Consider the following 25650-nt stretch of genomic DNA (forward strand, 5'->3'; position numbering starts at 1 on the left):
GATAATTTTATCGCCTGGCTTGATAATATTCCCCCAAATTTATGAATAGAAATGCATTAGTAAAATATTTCTAAATACTTGGGGGCCTATTTAAGAGAAGGTTTGCATTGCGTATGCACCATGAAGCATGGTACGTGTGCGACTCAAACCTTGAGTATGATTTAGGAGGCCATGCAAAACCACTTTGCATGACTGTGAGTGGCTTCATGAATCTGGAGTAACGCAATGCATCGCATATCACTGCGTTGCGCTACTCTGCACTGGGTAGGCGTTCCCTGGGTGTTGCATGGGTGTTCCCATGCAACTCCAATGGCTTGTGTTGCATTTCCAGTTTTACCAGTACTGGTCTTCCCAGGGGAGGCATAACGAGGAGAAATATCTAAATTTTTCCTTTTTTTATCTTCCTATTTCTGCACCACACACGCTAGGCTGGCAAAATTGTGCCAGTACATGTGAAAGGACAGGAATGTGCCATATTGCCTAAATATAGCGCATTCCTGCCCTTATCCTGTCACGCAGCGCAGCAAGGTGACTTGCTGCGCTGCACAACTTTTTCATGATTAGGCCCCTTGGTGCCCTATCTACAAAAAAGTAAAAGTAAAAGTACAAGTTGGATTGAAATCCCTACCAGAATATCATTTTACTTTTTGGGGGGAATTAACGGACATTCCTAATAGTCCAGGCTGCTATTATAGATGTGCAGAATTCTAACAAGCATGTTGGGGATACACATTTTTTTCCCATGAGGAAAACATGTGCTGCTCCACACTCCCATCAAATCTAGAAGTGATCCATTCTCTTTTCTATGCTAGAAGCGGACTTACTTGATAAACCTCTGACTATTTCTAGGGTGGAAAGGGGGTCAGATAAACGTTTGTCAATGCCCGCAAAGCCAGTTGTTTTTGGGTGTTGCCAAATTTCCAATACAAACCACAACTTTGAACACCTGCTTCCTATCCCTTAAGGCAGATTTTCTACAGTGGATTTTTCAGCATCTATGCTGATGTAATCTGCAGTAGTAAATTTAATAATGCCCAACTGGAATCTCTTTGTGAATTCTTGGCAAGTGCTGTTTTTAGGGTGTGCAAATAGGTGTCACTGTGTCCGTTTTTCACTAAGCGTTGGTTTTCCAATTAGAGCCTCTTTTGTGTTGAGATCAGGTCTTAATAAAATGATGTAGCACTTGGGGATGAATATACAGCCCAGCAGTCCACCGCTGGAGGCCAAGATAGCAAAGACTTCAACTGCGACCATGTATTTTCCCTTGGTGCTAAGGTAGGCTGGGATGAAGGCAACCCACACACAGCAGAAAACCATCATACTGAAAGTGATGAGCTGAGCCTCATTGAAACCATCTGGCAACCTTCGGGCAAAGAAAGCCAGAACAAAACTTACCAGAGACAAACATCCAATGTAGCCAATAACAAGGTACAATGCCACTTCAGACCCATCATTGCACTTAAAAATGATCTTTCCCATTTCAGAGGTGTCAACATCTGGAAAGGGTGGAATGGAGATGAGCCACACAATGCATATAACGCCTTCACCTAAAGATGGAACAATAACTAAAGAGTTGGTAAGTTTTTGCCCAGCCCACTTTCTAAACTTGCTGCCAGGCTTTGTGGCATTAAAGGCTATTAGGACAGTCATTGTCTTTGCCAGAATAGTGGAAACTGCGATTGCAAAAGCAATTGAGAAGCTTGTTTGTCGGAGTAGGCAGGTCACTTTTACAGGAGGGCTAATGAATAGTAAACAACAAAGGAAAGAGCATATAAGGGAAATGAGGAGGATGTAGCTCAGGTTTCGGTTGTTGGCCTTCACTAGAGCTGTGTGGTGGTGTTTTGCAAAGATACCCAGAACTCCAGTTCCTACTATAAAGAACAGAATAACAATGGAGGCTAAAGCTCCACCCAGTGGATCTTCATAGGACAACACCTCTATGGTCCTTGATACACATGCATCTTTCCTCTGATTTGGCCATTGATCTTCGGGGCATCTCACACAGTTTTCCATGTCTAGGATAAGAGAGAGAATATTGTGGTCAATAAGCAAATAAACAAAAATGTATGATCTGTTCAGAATTGGGAACCTTTAATTAAGATATAACTCTCTGAGATAATGTTTTACAACTGCAGACTGTGTAATGCACACACAAAGGGAAACATTTGAATTGAAAAAGAGAACATGTTTTGTCTACAACATCCTTTATGTAACTAGAATTTTTGGGATTACACCAACATTAATTCTTGAAAGTATTTTAGGTCTGGACTTCAGCTATGTTTCTAGATGTAAACACTTAAACAAAATAGAAACAAATATTTTGGGTCAGCCCCTTTCAATTTTTTTGTTGGTTGAAGTGTCATTTACACCATGGATCAGTCCACAAGACAACATATTTGAGGTGGGCAATGAGTCAGCACCCTTCAGTCATTGACTTGGTTTACAATATCACTGTCACTTTGGCTGAACCTACAGAACATTCAGCTGCTATCAGTGGATTCAAAAGTATAGTGTATAGTAATAATTGCTAGTTTAGCTTGTTTTCCATGTCTATTTTTAAACTTTTTAGTGATGTAGTGCCCCAAGGAATATTGGGAGTTTTAGTCTTTTCTCCCAAACAGTAATCACACAAGTAGCTAATTATTATTATTACCTTTGTCTAGCTGCTGTACTGTGATCAGCAGCTACATCTTTTCTGTCTGTCAGCACCACAAGCTTTGACAACAGCCTGACAAATACAATGGGCTTTGAAAACAATGTCACTGAAGTTTTGAATTAGCATTGGATGCCCCTTGGCGGTCGCTAGTTCTGGACACATTGATCATTGTTCCTTTTGCCCTATTTTAATTTCAGTATTTCACCTTTTTAGAGATGCACTTCCCTGAGGAATGCTGGAGTTACAATATTTTCTCTGACACCTTCTCATCTTACAAGCAGAAATAATTGCAACCACCTGCATCAAATGTGGGTCTATTGCATATGTGATATGGCTTCTACTGTGCCCATGTTTAAAAGCATGTTGATGGTCTGACCGATGTGTTGATACTAAGAGCCACATTTCCAAAAAGGTGGCTCAACACAAAGCAGCAAACAAAGAAGCTTCAACGGTCAATATCTCAGGTCAATCACACAAAAGGAAGGTGATGGGCAGAATGCTTGCAAATATTCTAACCACTGGCAATCGATTGTTATATCATTTCAACCCATTTTATTTTCACCCAACTGTACCACTTCAGACAAAGATCTGCCTTATGAAAATCAGTACTGGCCATCCTCCTCATTGGAACTGTACATCCCCAACTGTCAAGCAGGGCCCCTCCAGAAGAAAAACACAAGAAACCCCAGACAGGTTAGGCCTTATCTGTGAGGTATAGCTTGGATCTTACAGCATAGTGAGCAAGGGACTCAAATCAGGTCATGCCCATGGCCACTTAGGACTTTACACCCATTGCACAAAAGATGATGAGAGGAATACTTGCAAATATTCTAACCATTGGCAATTGATTGGGTTGCATTCCAACCAATCATTTTTCGCCCACTGTGGCCCTCTAGACAATGGCCTGTCTTATGCAAACTAGTGCTGACCCTGCTCCTCATGGGAAGAGTCTGTCTCAAACTGCCAGGCAGAGCCTTCTGCAGGAGAACACACAAGCAACCCCAGACCAGTTTTGGCTAGTTCAGGATGGACCATCTTTGTTTTTTTGCCAATGTGTTCCGTGAGTGAGAGGTTTGTGTCCAGGGTGAATTTAAGCGATTTGGCATCCTGTGAGAGTTGGGGGCAACAGAGTATTGAGGTCCACAGAATGTTTGTCAGGTGAGTGGTGAAGGAGGCTCAAGATAGCTTAATAGCCATCATATAAAGTGATGTGGCATTGTCCTCTGATACCTCTCTATGCTGCCTGTTCCTTGAGCATGCCTTAACCCTGATTGGAGATTGTGTAGGAGTTGGAGTTGATCTATATGTTCTTGTAGTTGTTTCCTAACAACTGGCAAATCTTCTATGGGTTTCATCAGTAGTGGGATGACGTGCTTGTGTCGGTTGGCATGACACTGTCCCCGTTAGTTAGTGAGCCGTTAATCAGGGAGTTAACTTTATTCATGAGGAGAATTTCTTATTGATTACACTGGCAGAACGAACACTTTATTTCAAGAAGTTTATTTGACCATTTCTTCGCTTGCAACTGAGTTGAAGAACGTTGGGGGATACACGCAAGCCATACCTCCCTGGAAGCCCTCGGGTGTCTAGTTATCAGAAATGTGTAGGTTTGGTAGGTTTCCCTAGATGGCCGCTGAGCATGGGGCCAAAAATCAAGGTGACCCCCCTTGCAAAACCAGATGGTTTGAGATAGACAATTTTGATGTCGCCTCACTACGTTTTGGGCCCTTGCCTGTCCCGGGTACTTGGGCCTCCCACACAAGTGAGGCACCATTTTTATCAGGAGACCTGGGGGGACGCTGGGTAGTAGGATATTTGTGTGAGCCCGGTGATGCCACACTTTCCCACACACAAATGTGTGAAAAAAGTGATTTTTTAAGCAATAAATTGAGGTTTGCAGGGAATTCTGGGTAAGGAAACATTGGGGGATCCATGCAAGCTATGCCTGCCTGGAATCCCCTGGGTGTCTAGTTTTCAGAAATGTGTGGGTTTGGTAGGCCTCCCTAGATGGCCGCTGTGCACGGGGCCACAAACCCAGGTGACCCCCCTTGCAAAACCAGATGGTTTGAGATAGACAATTTTGATGTCGCCTCACTACATTTTGGGCCCTTCCCTGTCCCGGGTACTTGGGCCTCCCACACAAGTGAGTCACCATTTTTATCGGGAGTCCTGGGGGAACGCTGGGTAGTAGGAAATATGTGTGAGCCTGGTAATGCCACACTTTCCCACACAAAAATGTGTGAAAAAAGTGATTTTTTCAAGTAAAAATTGAGGTTTGCAGGGAATTCTGGGTAAGGAAACGTTGGGGGGATCCACGCAAGCCATACCTCCCTGGAAGTCCCCGGTGTCTACTTTTAAAAAATGTGTGGGTTTGGTAGGTTTCCCCAGATGGCCGCCGAGCACGGGGCCAAAAACACAGGTGACCCCCCTTGCAAAACCAGATTGTTTTGACATAATTAGTTGTTTATTTCTACAGCGTGAGAATCTCGGCACAATATTGCAAGGAAAATGTGAAAGACATTTTGAGGTTTGCAGGACATTGTGGATAAAATAACTTGTTTGAATTCACAAGAGAGACATCACTCCCATGGGTTTACGACAATATCTACAGTTGGTAGGTTATTCCTAGATGGAATGTACACCTTGGCAGAAAGACTAAAAAGACAAAGATTCCTGCACAGCCATCTATTCCTCAAACACACACACATACTGGTTGGATTTGGCACGAGGGCGAGTGATAGTTCAGTATATAAAATTTTATTAACAAAAGATTTCACAAAAATGAAATGCACTGTCAATAATTAAATGGACTAAAAACCGAACAAGTTACTCGCAACTTGTGAGCTGTAAAGCCACGGCAAGGCACCAACCGCTTTACAGGCCATTCACACACCTTTCATACGTGTGACACATACAAAACCATTCACACCGCCAGCCGCGGGCTCATCACATTACAACACTCACACCAGCAGACAGCTCCATTCTAGGGCCCATCACTCTCACATGCCCACATTCCTGACACAGCAACCACACAAGCTGATGTATTGCGTGGAGTGGCACTCAGCTAGCAGTGTGTGTAGTGACCAGCAGCAAGTCACTACTCACACACCGCCAGCCGAGCGCCAGTCCACACACACCGCTTGCCAAACACCAGTCCACGCACACCGCCAGCCAAGCACCAATCCATGCACACCGCCAGCCAAGCGCCAATCCACGCACACTGCCAGCCAAGCACCAAACCACGCACGCTGCCAGTCAAGCGCCAGTACACGCACATCACCAGCCAAGTGCCAGTCCACACACACCACCAGTCTAGCGCCAGTCCAGGCACACCGCCAGCCAATCGCCAATCCATGCACACCGCCAGCCAAGCGCCAGTCCACACACACCACCAGCCAAGTGCCAGTCCACACACACCACCAGTCAAGCGCCAGTCCAAGCACACCACCAGCCAAGCACCAATCCACACACTCCGCCAGCCAAGCGCCAGTCCACGCACTCCGCCAGCCAAGCGCCAGCCTACACACACCACCATCACACTTTGGATTTTTTTTTAGACAAAAATAAAAACACAAACAAATTGCAAATCGATACAAATCTACTAACACAAAATCTGAAACTAAATACATTTCACTAATGCCAACCTTGAAACAGAATCACATTTTTTAAAGAATACAGACCAGGCAGTTCACTTTACCACTCAGGGATGCTCCCAAAAATTATTTTGCGTGTGGTATGCTCTAAAACAAGCAGGGACACACAGCCCAGGGTTAGAAGGACACTTGGGGCAGTACATACGAGTCTCCTTCCGCGTACCTCTTCGCCAACAGACTCTACATCTCCTATTGGGAAAGTCTTTTGAGGATGTGAGAGGAATATAATCAGGAAAGTGGCGATCTTTCAATCGAGCCACATCCTCCACCACTCCAACTCTAGGAACACTTGCCTGTTCCACAACAACAAGACTGCCTATCACAGACTGCTGAAACTGAACAAAAGTCAACTTTGATGCAGGAGAACACTCCTTGAACACAAAAGCATTGAAAGTTGCTAAATTAAAGCGATGGATGGCCAACTTCTTATACCAAATGTAAGCCTTACGAATAGCAGTGTAAGGTTCCAACCTCTGATCTACTCTATCAACACCACCCATGTGCTTATTGTAGTCTAAAATGCACAAAGGTTTGTGCACTTCAGAAATCTGACCCCAAACAGCCACAGGTGAAGTACTCTCATCATGGATGGTAGTCAGCATGTACACATCCCTTCTGTCCAGAAATTGCACAGCTAGTAGTTCATCACTACGCATTGGAACTGCACTGTCCCCTCTAAACTTTTTTCTGCAAACAAGCTCTTTTGGATAACCTTTACGGTTAGAGCGGATTGTGTTACAAGCAAAAGTGTCCACTTTGAACAATTCCTTAAACAATTGCACAGCAGTGTAGAAGTTATCAAGGTACAAATGGTGGCCTCTGTTAAACAGTCCTCTAGCAAGATCCCACACAATTTTCTCTGAAACTCCAAAAGTGGACGAACAACCAGGGGTGTCAATAATAGAATCCCTACCAGTGTACACACGGAAATTATAGACATATCCTGTCCTACTCTCAGACAACATATACATCTTAATTCCATAACGTACCCTCTTGCTAGGGATGTACTGCCTAAAAACCAAACGTCCCTTGAACAAGACCAAAGACTCATCAATAGATATTTCTTTCCCTGGAGTATAGATCTCTGAAAGTCGATCTACAAAGTGATCAAGAACAGGCCGAATCTAAAAAAGAGGGTCACAGTCAGAGTGATCTTGTGGCAACGCCAAAGAATTATCAACAAAATGCAGCATCCGTAGCAAAAGTAAATACCGATCACGAGTCATAACTGCAGGAAATATGGCCGCTGCCATCAAGGGACTGGTAGACCAATATGAAGCCATGGACGGCTTCCTTATCAAACCCATCAATAAAGTCAAACCCTAAAACTTCTTAATCTCTTATAGATTTGTGTGAGTCCACCGGGTAGCTCTAGAGTGGGTCCTACGTTTGTCACTGTTGTCCCTCAAAACTGTTCAGCATACAAATTAGTCTGCTCAACAATCTCACCCAAAAATACATCATCCATAAACAACTGAAAAAACTGTATAGGCAAAAAAAATTCACAATCCACTCTATACCCTGCATCACCACTAAAGGCAGGCAACACCGGCTGCACCATGTTTGGATCAACCCAGAGTCCAGCACTTCCAGTAGGAAGCCTAGCAGCCTCAGGCTGCAATCCAGATGCCTCTTGCACCATCGGCACAGCAGTATCCTCCTCTAAAACAGGCACTTCATCCGCACTGAAAGTAGCTTCATCTGCACTGAGAGTACCTTCATCATCTGATGATTCCATGTGGAAAGATAACTCACTGCCTGAATCTTCCCCTCCTCTCCCTCAGACGCACTGTCAGTCTCATAATCCTGCTCAGAGGAAGATTCAAGAAGCACACCAACCACCTGCTGAGCAGTCATTCTACGGCTAGCCATACTGCTTACTAATAAAAGTAACTTGTCAAACAAGTCAACAACAACAAACACTTTGTAAAATAAGTAATAAACAAAATGCACCTTTATCAGAAATACCTATATACTCCAAAACGATACCACTCAGTTGCCAGAAGCAGCTAAATTCACCACCACCTACTCTGCACAGACACAGTATGGATCAACAATATCCCACTAAAAAAGAAAGAGAAAAGAAAATTACACATAAGTCAATGCAAAACACATCGCACATCACAGTCCATGCACAAAACACTAACTAAATAAGCTGCCATTATGACACCACTTTACAAAAAAAGTCATTCATACATGACAAAAATACTCATTTGGAGTAAATACAACAAAAATGTTTTTCTTACCAAAAAAATGCAACTATGCAAAACTGCAGAACACCACTGTCGAAATCGCAAACAGGAATCAAAAGCTTTACACTAGAATAAAAAGGAGAAAAAAACATTACAATCACATATGCAAATAATGCACCAGTCCACACACAATCCACCAGCCAAGCTAAGGGATAGGTGGGCCTAAGAGTATAAATAAAATATTCACCCCCCTAAAAGGGGAGCTACCCTTGCCCTTGAGGCCACTCCCAAACACAAAAATTAAAAAAAAAACTGGTGTCTAGTGGCTTCTGCCCCACTTGAGGGCAAATGGGCCTAAAACATACTACTATTCTACCACCCAAAGAGGGCAGAAATGACCACAATCATCCTCCCATAAAGGGGAGAGACCCTTGTCCAAGGGGCAGCTCCCCAACATAAAAAATAAAACCTGGGTTGCCTAGTGGCCATACAAAAAAACAAATCAGCCGATCTGCCCCTCAGGGTGGCAGAAACTGCCAAATTAATGCTCACCAAATGGGAGCAACCCTTGCCCAAGGGGCCACGCCCCACAAACAATTCCCTGGTGGTCTAGTGGGCCCAATTAAAAAAAAAAAATTGTGATCTGGCCCCCTGTGGGGCAGACACAGCCACAAATATTGACCCCAAAGAAGAGTGACCCTTGCCCAAGGGGTCACTCTCCACAAATAACTCCCTGGGGCCTAGTGGGTCCTACATTAAAAAATGGTGAAATCTGCCCCCCCATGGGGATAGACAGCCAAAATCATAGCCCCCAAAGGGGAGTGACCAAGGGGCCACTCCCCACTAAACACTCCCTGGTGGTCCAGTGGGCATTTTCTTTTTTATATATAGAAAATCTGTCCCCCCAGGGGGGCAGACAAAGCCTAAAATATACCCCCCATTAAGGGGAGCGACCCTTGCCTAAGGGGCCGCTCCCCAAACAAAACAAACATACATGGCCTCAAAAAAATGGCACCCAAAGGGGAGTGACCCTTGCCCTAAGGGCCACTCCCCACTACATTTCTTATAATTGCTCAGTGGGCAGATTTTTTTTTTTTAATTAAAATCTGCACCCCCCAGGGGGGCAGACAAAGCCACAAATTATTGCCCCCAAAAGGGGGAGCGACCCTTGCCTAAGGGGCAACTCCCCCAAACAACAGAACACACGAGAAGTTCACACAAAAAAAATCTCTGGCACTAGTGGGCATTCCTGCTGCACGATTGCACGATCGTGCAGCAGTAATGCACAAAAGAGGCATCGAGGGAAAGGAAAACCCTTTGCTCATTGTCCATAGTATTTTGACCAAATACTATGGACAATGAGCATAATGACGATGTATTTATGCTAAATTGCCATTTTGCTTTTTAATTTTGGCAGAGGTGCTCTACCGATTAAAGCACTTTTGAGTTTCTCTAGCCATTTTTATTCACATTTTTTTGATTTAGTGCTGCACTTTTTTTGAACCCCTTTCACTCGAAGGAGAAATTACTATTTTCTTGTCATTTCTGGTGGAGATCTGATTACAACCCTTGTATGCCACCTCCCCTGACACGCGACCAGGCTGTTCTATCTAGCTCTGGTGTGGTGTGTCAGGAGAGACAGACCCAGATGATGACAACACACTGATTCCTCGGTGATTGATGGGTTCTGTTCCCTAAAGGGATCTTCTCTAACTAGAGATGTCAGAATGAGTGGTTTTTGCCTTTTGTTTATCCTTGTTGACCCAGTACCAGACCCAGGTTGTCTAGTGTTATAGTATTTGGTTAAGGGGATTCACAACCTGCTGGTCTTTAAAATCTTTCCCTTGGACCTTCTCCCACGTGTTTTTGTTGTTACTGTAACTAAAGAACGTCATTAGGTATGATGTCACAAATGGGTGGTTCCATGAAAGAATTTCGCAATGTCAGCAAAAATACTTGGCAGAGATGCGCGCGCAGCAGCATGACGTGTCATTTGACGTACAACTAGGGGGAGAATGGGACTTGACATTTAGCTCTACATGTGGAGACAGAAGTCTGGGGTTATGTCAACCTAATCCCAAATCATATCTAATATCCTATGTTTAAAGAACTGTGTTATCCAAAAAGAGAGGTCTCTTAGGATAGAATCTTATTCTATACTGACTATACTGACTGTTAGTGCGTGTACAAGCGTCTAAGTGTCTACACTAGATGCGAGGGGGTAGGAATATTCCATGGTAACAGGGCTATGAATTACTTGCATGAGGGCAGCGAGGCCTGGCCCTTTGCACGGTAGCTGGAGGAATGTTTACCTAAACTACTAGACAGGAATGCATCGGATGAGGGGCGGAGGAGATAATCTTGAAGGTGAAATACAGTTTTCTGGCAGGTTACGGGCTGGATCAGGCACCGTTAGCCGCGCAGGGAGTAAGACAAAGTTCATGGTCACAGATGCAGGCTCAGACTGGAGCTTTCAGAGGCAGAAGGCAGGAAAAGGCTTGGTGGCAGAATCAGGGCCTACTCGCCTGGACTGTAAAATGGGATAAATGAACCATATAAAGCCGGTGGCCTTTCATACTTAGGAATAGAATATCCGGCCCATTCATGGCGGATCTGAAAGAGGACATGTTGACGGTGGACGCACATGTATTTGCGTCTTCATAACTGGAACTGGAGGGAACATACATGTACTTGTGACTTATACATGAAACCGTTGGGGTCCAAGATAGGGGACATAACCGACCATAAAAATCCATATTTCCACACACCGATGGTGCATTTGATGTGAAAAGTGGAATTTCCTGAAATATCAAGTCAGGACTCCTCAAAATCTCTGAGCTGTGGAGTTTCTAGATGAATGTCTGTAGCCAAGATTCGGGGGTGCCAGTGATAAACAATGAGGTATGCTACTGGGATGCCGGCTTTTGCCTGTTAAGTTGGTCAGTGAGGATGGCCTCTTGGGAGGCTTTTTCTGCAGGGTATGTTTGAAGTGCTTTTTGGTATTTCTTTAGTTGCAGGTGGCTGAGTAGATGATTGTATAGCTTATAGCCCCTAATTTGCAAAGAGCACCTTTAATTTGCATACTCCAAAGGTTTTGGATGCCCGTTGTATACAAGGTAGCAGTTGGAGTTTAGAGCACATAGCTGAGATATAAATTGATGTCTTGAGATATTGGTTGTGAAAGAATGAAGGGTGATGACCAGTGGGTTCGTCTGCAGTCACTACACATTGTGCCAGGTTACATATCTCTGCTATTTTAGGACTGCTTTATACTGCTCACACTTGCTGTCAGTTCCATTTGCCATGGGATGCAGGACTCCACAACTATATTGAGATGTTTATTTTTTAAGTGTGATTAGAGCCAGCAGATTAGGATAAATAGGATCCAAGCACACCAGGAGCACAGCCACTAGACTGGAAAGGGGGAATACTGGAAAATCTGGAAAACAGGCTACGGCCCTTATGGAAAAAACATTAGAAAAAAAACTCAGACCCACGCAGAGGGAAATTGGATGGTAAAGGAAAACATTAATAAAAATTAAGCAACATAGCCTTTTAGACCTCTCTATTGTGTTTCATACTGTCTCCCATCTCCCATGTCTTATTTTTTGTGTGGTGGAGGCTTGTCTTATTAAAACCTGCCTTTCTGATTGTGCCTAATCAGTTTATTTGCTCATTTGCACTATAGTTTGAGTTTAAGCATTTAACACAGGCGTGTCATTGGATCTGGTTTAAGTCCTACTCCTTTTAATTCAGAGCCAGTTTAAGGAATCATTGAGCCCAGAGCACATGTACATTTTGGCTGGGGCTCCCTATCTGTAACATATCATCACTGCCAACCTATTCTGCTGTGATTAAGCGTTAGGCTACTCATGTATGGGATAACGTATGGAAGCAGTGTTTAGGCAATCATTAGTGTACCCTTTCTCCAGCTGCAACAGACTGATGGAGAAAATTACCAGGTCAATCCTGGTGTAATCGCTAAACCTCCAGGTAAATATCTGTGATTGTAATTGTGATGTGAATAAAAAGTATCAAACCTCTTACAGAAAAACTTGTGCCCTGGTTACACAGATCATACAAGCTCAGACGTTGGACAAGATCACTGATTCTAACAGACAAAAGGGTATACTCACAAGAAAATGGTGCTGTGTGCCGCTGTGGCAAAGTTTGTAGCGCTGCATCATTTCAAAAACGCAGGGATGCACTGTTTTCACCCCTTGAGCTGTCCCTAAAAATAGCTGCCTAGCATCAACACAGACACCCTTGCGCCATAGTGCAAGGGTGCCTGTTTTGCAAGGAATTATTGTTTATTTGTAGGAAGAGACACCGTTCTGCACATAAAAAATCTCTAAAGGTGATTTGCTCTTTCTATGTGTGCTGAAGAATGCAGCACGGAAAGAAAGAGCAACAAGCATTTGCAATGCAATAGGTCTCGCATTTACGCAAGTTTATGCTATTGGCATTGTAAATGACATTGCCTTTTATTTATGTTGTAAAAACCAAAACATAAATAAAAGGCATTGTCATTTACAATGCCAATAGCTCAAACTTGCGTAAATGCGAGACCTATTGCATTGCAAATGCTTGTTCTTCATTATCACATCTGAGAGCACTGACAGATATGTACATCTAGGGTAGGGGGTAAGCTGCACAAAAACCCTTCTGTTTTATTTAATAGCCCAAAATTCTGCACCACCTACAATAGGAACATAGGCTACATTTAGGGTGTATATGACAACTGACTTGCCTATTGGTTAAGGGCATTGTCATCGATTCAGTGCTGGTGAAGACATTTTCTAAATTCATATTTAAAAACTATTACTTTCAATAAGTACTCTTCAATGCGCTTTTATGATCTGTTGAAAAAATTTGTTAAATACATTTTTGAGTGTTGAAGAGACTTTGGAATTTTTTTAGATTACTTTTTTGCACGTTGTACATGGCAAATATTTTCGCAGACTCGGCTCGTGCACAGCTCTTGGGCCGGAGCTGCCCGTGGCTCGGCTCAGGCTTGTCTCTCCCAGTTAATTTGCTGACTCGGGCACATCTAATTTTAGCCTTATCCCAGATACAGGTACCGAGGCTCCTACTCACAAACTGAGTGCAACAAAACTATGAATAAATTATAAAAACAATGAAAGCCACCCCACTGCCTCACCCCTTACCAGACACTTCACTGAAGAAAGATTGCCACAATGGTGCAAAGTTCGGCTGCTTTGAAGACTTTCGTCCTGTGTGAATGTCTTTTATAGGTTCACAGCCGTAAAGAAGTCTAGGGCTGGGTCTGCAGAATGCTGGCGGTACTGACCCAGCCTGAATCGCCGGGGTAGGTTTCCAAGGAATTTTTGTTCCATTTACTGCTGCGCTGTGAAAGGCGTTAAGGAAGGGGTTGTGTGGTGCCCGAGGCGGATCCTTAGATCTTAATCAGAAAAGCCTCACGCACGCACACCCAGACAGACTTGGATAGAGTGGCACAGACATCCATGCCCATGCACTTTCAAAGAAATACACAAACCCGCACACTCAGCTAGAAGGGAATTCACACACAAAGGCGGCCAAAAACATCACATTATGGACTTGGCTCATTTAGAGGTGCTGGCAATGGTAAAATCGACCGAAAATTATGTTTTCACTAAATGTAAACGCAGGTATGTAGCTTCAGATGGGCTGTATGGGGCTGGACACCCCCTTATGATTTCTCAGTCCGGTCATGCTGCTGAGAATAAAGATACACAATACCATCACAAAACACATGCCAGCAGGGGGTGGGGAGGCGGTCAGGCCGGGGGCACCCACCTTCCTGTGCAGCCGCAGCTGGCCGGTAAGGATCGCCAGCAGGGGAGGGTCAGGCTCGTTCACACTCACGCACATATGCCAGTACGGCATGTCTGGCCGATCACGCGCACATGCCAGCAGGGGGTGTCAGGCTCGTTCACACTCATGCACATGCCAGCTGGGGGCGTCAGGCTCATTCACACTCACGCACATGCCACAGGGGGGTCTCAGGCTCGTTCACACTCACTCACACATGCCAGCTGGGGGGGGTGTCAGGCTCGTTCACACTCACTCACACATGCCAGCAGGGGGGTGCCAGGCTCGTTCACACTCACACATGCCAGCAGGGGGGTGCCAGGCTCGTTCACACTCACTCACACAAGCCAGCAGGTGGGTGCCAGGCTCGTTCACACTCACTCACACATGCCAACAGGGGGGTGTCAGGCTTATTCACACTCACTCCCACATGCCAGCAGGGGGGGTGCCAGGCTCGTTCACACTCACTCACACATGCCAGCACGGGGGTGTCAGGTTGATCACACGCACATGCCAGCAGGGGGTGTCAGGCCGATCACTCTCACATGCCAGCAGGGGGTGGGGAGGGTGTCTGCCGGGGGCACCCACCTTCCTGCGCAGCCGCAGCTGGCCGGTAAGGATCGCCAGCAGGAGCATCTTGAGCAGCAGGGCCGTGTGTTCTCCATCCTTGTGGCCGTGCGAGGGCTGCTCTCTGCCGAGGGTCACCGAGCAGTGCGGGGCTACACGGGGAAGAAGCACAAGGTAGTCAAAGGGGGAGGAAGGTGACTCAAAGGGCAGGGAGGAAGACAAGAGGGGATCGAAGAGGAGGCAGGGAGAGGAGGGGAGAGAGCTGCGAGGGAGGAAGAGAGGGGGCCACAGCGGGCGGGAGAACCTGAGCGTGAGCTGAAACGTCGGAGGGAGGGAAAGCGAAAAGCACGCCATGCGCGTGTTGAGGGAGACGAGACGAGTACGCATGCACTGGCTGGGGCGGCTGGTGCGTGTGTGTTTGTTGGCACAGGACGCGTAGAACTCAGCGAAGCAGGCGCTGCTGGAGTTCAGCAGGTGAGAGCAGGCCGAGTCGGAGTCCAAGATGACCAGCGGGTCTTCCCGGGAGTACATGCCGGCCCAGCGACTGCGAAATGTTCGTCGTTGCTTTGAATTGCGCTTGCGTTAGAGGACCGGGGGCTCATGTCGATGTGTTTAGCTGCCCGGGGGCTGCCCCTAGAGTAGCCAGCGATGGGGGTGGCTGGCCCACTTTGGATTACACTCGGGCAAGACTGCCCGTGAGTTTTCTCTCCTCGCTTTCCCCTTCAGCAAGACAGGGTTTCCTGATGGCAGGGATCACAGATCCTTTATCCTGTCCGGGGGGGGGGGGCTGTAGAGCAACACAGCAGAATGGCTAGAGCATTCGACTTTAAAGCTGGGAACCCAGTTCGAGTCTCGGTACGACCCTCAAACATCCGGTTACTCTGGGCAAATCGCCTAGCTCCCTGCGCCTTAAAAGTTATTACGCTTGAATGAAGAAGGCAGTTAGGTCGCCCCAAGCACCAAACCTCCCGTTCACGAGGCTCTATTAGCGGATGTAGCGCGGCATGTAGTATGGCGGAGCGCGCATAAGGCTCGCACCTGTTTAAATGTACACATTGAAATGGCGCGAGGGGCGCTGCAGTTTGAGTGCTAGGTAATTACCGCAGCATGTGGGTACCAAGGTACGGGTGGCGCGGGTCCATCCTACCTCTCTGGTTTGGTTCTTGTATATTTACCACTGCGCCATAGCCATAGTTCAGCAATTGAGAGCGGGCCGAGTCGGAGTACAAGATGACCAGCGAGTCTTCCCGGGAGTACATGCCGGCCCAGCCGGGGGCCCACAGGAGCCACAGCACGCGCATCTTGGCCATCATTTTACCGGGACCAGCGATGCAGGGCCGGTCGGAGAGTTCACACAGAGAAGGCGGAGCGTGAGCTGAAACGCCGGAGGGAGGGAAAGCAAAAGCACGCCATGCGCGCGTTTGGGGGCATGAGGCTGGTGAGGACGGAAGGGGGACAGGAGATGTGCACATCGTGCGTGTTCACATGCGCGTACACAGGCTCCAATCCGCCAATAGCCCTGCGCGTGCCCATCTCCTGTCCCACTTCCGAGGCAAGTCAGCAACAATAGATCTCGCTGGCGACAGCGCTTTCGCGCTGCGTTCGCCAGGCGAGACCTAAAAATGATGAAAAATTAAAGTATTTCTGTTCGTTGTACCAATCTGATGCCTGCTTTTGCATGGCATTAGTTTTTGGCACTGCCTCAGATTGACACATAGTTGTAAATCTGGGTAAGCATCAAAAAGCAATGGGTGCTGTGGTGGAACACCCACAGCTACACCCATAGCATGCCCCTGTCACGCAGAAAACTGCTTGAAAGTGTACCATATTTATGGCATTAGTGCAAAGTGGCTTAATGCCGCTATGTAAATATGTTGCAGGGCATCGCTCCACCAGAACATCAAAAAACTTTACGTTCCAGTGGCACAATCCCCTTGTGAATATGCTCCAAAGTTTGACAACAGGCTACATTGTACAGGGTAAAGTCTCTAACTGAACAAATATCAATCACGTTATGAAGAGCCTGTCTTGATAATAGGTGAGATTTTTCAGAGACCTTTGAGAGAATTGGTGGGTTCTCTTATAATATATGTACCCTGGGCACTGATCCTGTCCAGGGGACTCATGAGGTCTTATCTTGGACACGTTGAAGGGTCATCTTTTTAGGGCAGTGATGAGTTATCTTCGGAGCCACGTACTCAGGACAAAAAATCTTCCTTGTAGGAGTTTTTAACAACTCTTCTGAAACTAGTACCCTGGACACAGAGACTCCCATTAGAACATTTTTGAGGTTATTTAAGAAGCATTTTCTTTGGAGACAATCCTTCATTTGGGGCATTGGAGAGGCGATCAGTGCAATCCATGAGCATTAAGGGCTGTGTGAGATATTGAACAAGCATTGCCAATAACAATAGGTCTGGTTTTACGTTTACAATAATGTTGTATGGCGATATAATGTTACAAAGAACAAGGGAAACCCACAGGTACTCATGGACCATGGGTCTAAGTATTTCTAAAGGAACAGAAGTCCCTTGAGTGCAGAGTCAGGAAGAGTGGTAATACATAGATATACAATGAGGTCTATGTCTGATATCCAAATGTATAATTTGTTATGTATTTATTAAATCAAAATAAACAGACAGATTGCAGTGGGGAAACAAACACGAGAAAAGTAAAATCTTCCACACTCTGGCATTTCAAATATGACTTTAATGAAACACAATGGTAAGATCACAAACTGTAAGTACCCAAGCTCATATATACAAATTAATAATTTCAAAAATGGACGTCAAGTTACTGTAGTTGACGACGATCCAATTACCAGATATAGGGATCATCATTAGGCCTTAAGAAGTTATACCTGGGATAAGAATGAGGGTTACTCCATGTGTAACCCTGAGCTTGCTGAAGTGAGGAAATAAAGGGAGCAAAAAGAGAGAGAACGGAATCAACTGCATTAGATTCCATATAATAAAACAAGAAGTCATCCAACCATGCAGGAGACTTCCAGTTTCAGCCATTTGTATCATGCCAGTATCCAGACATTGTAAAACATGATAGAGTGAGTTTCTTAGAGACATGCACACTGCTGCTAGTGGTGCAACAGCATTGAAGTGAAGATAACACGCAGTGAGCGAAACCACACACACATACTGAATTGGTGTGGTGAACAGTTGTGAGCTAACCAAGGGGCAACAATGTTTTACAATATGTGGATACTGGCATAACACAAATGGCTTTACCTGGTAGCCTCCTGCATGGTTGGACAACTTCACGTTTTATTGTATGGCATATAATGCAGTTTTCCCCTCTCTCTCTCATTTTACTCCCTTTATTTCCTCTCTTTGGCAGGCTATGGGCTACACATGGAGTAAAAATCATTCTTATCTCCAGGCATAACTTTTTAAGTCCTGATGATGATCCCTATATCTGGTTAAGGGATTGAAACATGATTGCCCCTTGACTCAAATGTTTGAAATTATTAATTTGTCTAAATGAGCATGGGTACTTACAGTTTGTGACATTACCATTATGTTTTCATTAATGTCACATGTAAAATGCCTGAGTGTGCAAGATTTGATCTTTTTTCGTGTTTTTTCCCCACTGCAATCTGGCTATTTATTTTGATTTAATAAATGCATTAATGGATTTATTCCATTTTGATTTCAGACATGGACCTCATTGCATCTCTATGCATTAACACTCCTCCTGACTCTGCATTAATATGGCAAAGTAAAACATTTTAAGTAAAACGCATGCGAACTAATATTAATTTGTGTGGAAGCAAAGAACTGTAGAACAATATTGCTGCAGATTAAAAGGTCAGCTAACAGTTGTACTGTCCAGCCAAACCTAAAAATCCATATTGGTTAATGCCTGCTCTCCGGGTCTTCTGTGCTCATCCCAGAGGAAAACATCATAAATGAGCTTGTTATATAAGACATTTTAATAGCAATAGTAATGTCATGTGTGTGCCCCTGAGATCCTAGCCTTAGGCTGCTGGATAAATAAACAAAATGACTACAGCTGTTTGAAGGGCAAGCACAACGTCTACCCAATCAAAACATGTACCCCAGGTTCCTAACATGTGGGCGGAGCCACAGCCCCTCTCTAGTAATGCTCACATAATTGTCTTGCACATCTGACACACCAGACCATAAAAAGGAGCTATGTATTTTAAGATGCATGCAAATGGTGCTGTAGCCCAGCGCCTCTGCCTTGAAGGTACCCTCTGCTTAGTTTGGCAGACACCTGGTACTTACTGTGCTGATCCTGTTCAGTGTGTGATCTTAGTTTATAGAGCTACGTATTGCATGCATTTGAGTGTGAGGAAAGGGTGCATCGCTGATGATGCCCCAACCAAGATATGTGTCAAGTAAAAATATAACTTACTCCAAGAACTTGTCTTCAGCACTCAGTTGTCCTGACACTGCTTATCCCAGGCTTGAGGCAGGCAGAGACACCACGAACTGTCTAGAGATGTTCTGTGTCCGAAGCACACATTTCAGAAGAGAGGCAATCATCTATAATTCCCTAAACAGAGGCTGTTTGTCCAGGGTATACATCTCAGACTCAGGCTACCTTTGCAGTCCCTCAACTAAGCTTGGTGCCTAAGGTACATGTCTCATGATAGAAACAATCCCCTACAGCGAGGATCTGTATCCCAGGTGCATAACTCAGCAGCTCCAGTGCAAGACCTTTCAGAGAGGAATTCACCAAACCTGTGGTTGGCTGGTGCAATTGGAGTGCCTGTGTGGGTGGGGGGGGGGCTTGAATTGGATTGCTTTTATTCTTACTCGTCCTAAGCACATGCATCACCCTACTGGTATAGAATGATGGCATAACCATTGCATACTCTGCTTGGACTCCTTGTCCTGCTACACTATCAATAGCTTTTCACAACCTGGTTCCACAAAAACATGTCAATGAAAAAACGCATGTTTATGCAAAGTATTACGCATGTGACCCAAACACAAGTCGATTTCCCAAAGCTTTGTGCCATGAGCACGAGTGAGAGACCTCCACTAACGCAAAGGTGGTTGGGAGGGCTGAAAATGCAGCATATCTTAGTTGTATTCTTAGCTGTGTTTGCAATGTCAATGATGGAGCCTTCTATATTAGTATTTGGCATTATGTAATGTTCAATTACATGTTCCAGTCCAATAGCAGGTAATGGGCAACAAATTGTCAGAGGTTGATGGAGCTTAGATTTCACCTATAAAATGTATGCATTATTATATGTCAAAAGGTTGCAGACATGAGTTCTAAAATGGCACGCAGATTGTGGCGCAAGCAAGATGAAAACATAGGCCTGATCAGAATGCTTCAGTTTGGAGGTGCTTTCATGTGAAAACATGCTCAATTAGTTGAACAGCCATGTTTATATGTGATTAATCCATATGTAATCTCACTATAGAATGCACATTAATTTAGAAAATGTATTTGTACTTTTAAAAATGGCATCATGTATTTTTGCAAGAATAGAAATGTGCTGAATTGTGTTTCACAGTGTAGAAAACCACGTGATTTTAGTTTACTTTAGTGGACTCAGCTAACTGCAGTTTTGCCCTTGAAACATTAGATTGGAATGTGCTCCTCTTTGCTAGCAACTTTCAATGAAAGGGCTCTGTTAAAAAATCCTGCCTCCAGTTTCCTTCGACCTTCACTATGTTGCATATTTTTGTAGCCTGTTTAAAGGTGGAGAGAAGAACACACTTTTTTTTCATAAATCACAAGACTGAAATTTGAACAGGAACAAGCCTGATTAATGACGTATCCAGTCAGCCCATGGGGAGATGATGTGTCTTGAAGTTCTGATTGGACCAGCTATGAGGACTGAGCACGTGAACTTTTACTTGAAATATGGCTTACAAGTGGGAGGAGTGCCTATGCCTCCTCTTTTTTCCATTGAGGGCCAGGCCCAGTTTCTGTGCTGGACACAGAGACAGGGAGGGGCTGCATTCTGTGGGGGCTATGGTGCAGCTTGAGACAGAGACACAGACTAGCACAGCGAAGCAGAGGCAGAGGCAGAGGGAAAGAGCTGAAAGGATAAGAGCAGATTTAGATTTTAGGTGCTAAACTGCATTTATTTCTCTTTATGGGATATTTTTGCCATTATTAAATATTGATTAACCTTCTAAGACTTACTCTTTTTCTTAGAAACTCTTTAAGAGTTTTGACTGACAATTTGCGCCACATTTCCCTTCCTATATGTGATGTTTATATGCAGACTGTAATATGTTCTGTATTAATGCTATTTTTCCTATTTTTCAATTCTTACCTCTTCAACCACCATGGTGATGTCCGTGAAGAAGAGTATCATCAGAGCATTATAAAAAAGTTACTTTTTTCTTCCTCTCCATCTGGAGGACTGGGTCCCTATTCCTAAAATTGAGAAGTCATGCAACAATGGGGTGTGCTGACACCCCACGAGGTATGCAAGGTGCAAGAAATGTATGCGCATGTTCCACCGCAGACAGGCAAGAGAGGTTTTCCGCAACCCAACATTGAGGTCAATAGTTTTCTTGCTGTTCAGTGTACAAAGATTCTAGCATTCAAAATATGTGGTAATTGTTACGCCTGGACCTAGCTTCTAAATCTTCATTTATTGCCCTGGTCAAGTTCAGAACTTTTTCCAATTCGAGCAGCTTTTTGCTCCTGTCCGGTATGCAATCCTCCACATGTGAAATGGTTGCATGATGAAATATCGGCTACAAATATATCGCCAAATAATACAGAGGACACAAATATTGACTTTGCGAACTGTCGAGACTATCCACAATGGTAAATTATACTTGTAAATAACTTACATGTGTAATTTACTCTTACACTTTTAAGTAGTTTTACTACATTTGGCTGTTCAAAAGATCAAAGTGTAAAGTTACTCAAAAGGATAGTCCTAGGCATCTCCACCTGAAAAAGTTGATGGAGCCAAATTTACAAGTTTTGGTTACTACTAAGCTACTACCGCCAAAAAAGAAACAGATGCAAGTTCAGTGTCACACATGTCCAACCACTGGAACTGCAACCTCATCACGTATAAAAAAATAGGAGGTAACGACTTAGAATAAAACCCCTTAGGAAATAACGTGAAATTAAACTAAATTATTTAAAATAGGTAAAAAATAAAATACATATACTTTAATGTTAACAAATAAAGCAAAAATATTTCAATATCAACGATTTTACCCTTGTTTCAATTTATAAATTAACATGACATTAATTTTTATCAAAATTAGATTGAATTACTTTTATTTAACTCTATGCATGTGTAAAGCATTGCGCAGCTGCTTGGAATGTAAGGAAGCCCACTGCCAGGCCTGGTCTGGACCTGGAGACGACACAGCAGTCCAATCCCCTCGCCACAATGCAGATCCTGTCCTCTCCCTCAATGGCAGTGTCATAGGTGGAACAAGCAAATCTGAGGGTGGGTTGCAAGTATCCAGGTCCCAAATCTTATCACCTGAACTTCACTTCAAGGGCTGTGAGCATCCTTAAGGAGTGGGAGGGTTCAGCAGCACCCACCCTTGCATCTCTGTGTCTGCTCTATCGTTGACTCTGACTATTAGCTAGGGTTGATGGTACTCCATGGTAGTCCATCACAAGTAATAATGTCACCTTTCCTGTTACGTCCAGTAAAGATTTCAGTAATTTAAACCTGAGCTCAACCCCTGGTAGCTATTGCACAGAGCAGACATGCTTAACTTAAGAAAATGTGTACCCAAACTGTATAAAACAAAAAAGCACAATATAAAGCGATTCCAAATCATAATAGAGAATAATTTAATGAACAAAATGACACAAAAATGACAAAAATTCAATAAAGGGAACCGGAGACATGAATTTTTAAACTTTTGAATACAAATATATCCCCGAAAAGCCTAACGTGCCAACAGCAGGCAACAGCTTGTGCTAGACTGAGACAATAGTAAGGTTTAAGGCAAACTGTGATAGAGCGTGTGTTGGATACCCAGTTTGGATTTGTCCTGGTTAGAAAGTTACCTTTCCACTTAGAAGATTTCAGAGAAGGGAGAGGCTTCAGCAGGGCAAGTCTGCAGGCTGGATCCGAAGACGGGCTTGTCAACCATGAGTTGAGGAAGGACGAGGTCTCAGTGAAACTGTCAATGAAGGTAGAACAAGCTGGGGGTGGGAAAAGTCTGGATTTTGCACCCAGGAAATTGACTTTTCCTAATAGGATGCTGGCAGGTGTATGGCCTGGTGAAGCATTCTACTTTCAGAATTGGGCTCTTTCCTGGAAGTGGGAGTTCCTCAGGAGTGCAAATTTGCTGGCTGTAGCCAAGGAGGGTCCGACATCATCAGACGCCAGCTGGCGTCAGTCGCACAAAAATGGATTAGCTGCTGGGGAGAAGAATGTATTGGGAGCTGTGGCAAAGTAAGGCCCACCGGCGATGTACCTCAGTGGATTGACTGGCAGGTTGGTCCCAGCTCCCTTATGGTTCTACAGACAAAGAGTTAGCAAAGAGTTTCAAAATCCCACGTTTTGGGTATAGACAGAAAGATTACACTATGACACCGGTAAAGAGTTCCAGGCCCTTAGGAACAGCACTTGGAAGTCATGACTCACTACAACAGAAGCCTCCAGCAGGGTCCAGGGCAGGTCCAGTTGAAACTGGTCAGTTGGGTTATTTTAGAAGAGTGTGCTTTTTGAAGCATATGTGGTCCTTTAGCTTAACAGGAGGTCAGCCAACTGACACCTGGAGACCATGTCTGGGTTCTGGGTACAAGTGGGAGCATATCTAGCCCTTAGTGGTCTCGTCCTAGTGCTCAACAGCAGGTGCAGTCATTCTTCTGTCTCCAACAAGTACAGTAGTTTTCTGAAGAGGGTGCACAGGGGTGCCACATTTATGCCTGGCACTAGCCTTTGGGTGGGGGTGACACCTATACTCTCCCCAACCAATAGTGAAAAGGTTGCCATGGGAAACCCTACCCACTTTTGCAGCAGTTCCTGTGTGACCCACTGCAAACAATCTGACAGTGCCCTTCTCCATCTAAAACCAGCATGGCAGAACCTTTCTTCCCCTGTGCAGATCTCTTCCGTCACTATATGGACAAAGGAGGGTGCACAGGTGTTAGCTACATCTGCCTGTGACAGGGGAGGCAACACAGGCACCTACAGGCCATGAGGGGTTGGGGGTTAGTCCTGAATAGGCAGGACTCGTCCCATTGCTTTTTAGTTGGTACCTGGGAACTTGGTGATCCTCCGGGAAACATCTGTCTGGCAATAAGGTGTTATTTTGAATGGGGTCAACAATTTCCTCTTCTGCTGCAGAGGCTGAGGCTTGCAGAAACACTTGCTTTTCTTCTGTGATTCTATACAGTGGTCTGCTCCTGGATGGAATGTCATTATAGGCATGCTGTTTATCCCGACATTGTGCAAAGGAATGGAAATGGTAGCTCTTACTTTGTCTTTAAAAGGTTTTAAGAAGCCTGCAAACAAATGTGACTCCCAACTTATGACAGAGGACTGGATGCCTCAACATTTCCTAAAGCCACACACTCAAAAACAGACAAGCGCCCATTCTCAAACCTCTTGGCTTGTGTAAGTTAGACTTTCAAGTCTTATTTACATGTGCAAAACCACTTTTCGAATTTCTAAAAGTTTGTTCTGCACTTGCAAATCAATGTACTCCCCTAAGCATTTCTGGGGCAAAAAATCTACAAGCATAGGTGGGGAATGGATGGGTGTCATGTGGGTGTTACATGGTTGGAATGTCCTGTCAGTTTGTCAGAAACCACAAATGCACACATTTCTGGGTATTCACATTCTTATGACCGAGCTCTTCCCATCTTGAAAAAGGTTGCAAATGTATTCCTGTGAAGGGCAGAATTAAATCCATTTCCAAGGTGGAAAGAGGAAAGGAACACCCCAAAAGTGGGGAAGATGGAGAGGAAAGAGTTCTTCTACAGGGAAACTATTTACTTTAGGTAAAACTTTTTTCTACTGCACTTGTGCTACTGATTTTCCTATGTAAATCTATGTGCTTATATATTATTATTATATAAGAAAAAATCATATATTTCTTTCTTTCTTTCTTTCTTTCTTTCTTTCTTTCTTTCTTTCTTTCCTTCCTTTCTTGATGTACTGCAACAATGACCAAGAAGTAGAATGGTGCTATACAGACAAGTGGGGAGGTAACTACACCCATGTGGAAGTTATGATTATTGTCAATAACAGGATAGAAGAGTGGAACTTACTGTTACCAGTATTGTTTGGACAGATGTGTCTTGAGTTATTTTCTGAAAGCTAAGAATAGTGTCTGGAAGCGCAGTTGGAAACATGGTGTCCATAACATTTTTAAAGGCATGCTTTGTTCATCGATTGTCAGTCGGACACTTTCAACTAAAGATTTTTTGGGTGAATCAGACCCTGAGTTGTTAAATCTGGTTTCCTTTCTTTTCCCCTTCTAGTCTTGGCAATCAGACTTCACAGCAGATGGCAGGTCTCCAACAGTATTGTCCAAGACAAAGTAATGAGTTTCCCAGCTTGAAGAAGAACTTTACTTTAATTATCATTATCTCAAGAACATTGTGAAGAGATCTTAAAATCAATTGCCCCGACTGAGAAAAGTGATGGATCTCTGTATGCATTGGACAGTATTATACCTCTGTTGAGTAACATCCTTTTACTAGCACAATAGCTTACATTACACAAAGTTGGATTGAGGTGGCCCCTACTTCCCACCAGTGGGATCAAATGCCAGGCTCTTTCTTCAGGCAGAGTTCACTTGCATTTTGGCCCCCTCCATGT

At 44.3% G+C, this 25650-nt stretch overlaps 1 protein-coding gene across 1 annotated transcript in view; it reads right to left on the reverse strand.

The window, feature by feature from the left end:
* Positions 1 to 1095: 1095 nt before the first annotated feature.
* LOC146856282 (vomeronasal type-2 receptor 1-like) overlaps positions 1096 to 25650 on the reverse strand; it is a 76849-nt gene continuing 52294 nt past the window's right edge. Inside the window, exon 5 of the mRNA XM_085651228.1 lies at positions 1096 to 2015. Coding sequence (XP_085507354.1) covers positions 1096 to 2015 — 920 coding nt within the window. The remainder of the gene's footprint in view (positions 2016 to 25650) is intronic.

Source organism: Triturus cristatus, chromosome 4_1 (assembly GCF_964204655.1).
Source record: "Triturus cristatus chromosome 4_1, aTriCri1.1, whole genome shotgun sequence".
Lineage (NCBI taxonomy): Eukaryota > Metazoa > Chordata > Amphibia > Caudata > Salamandridae > Triturus > Triturus cristatus.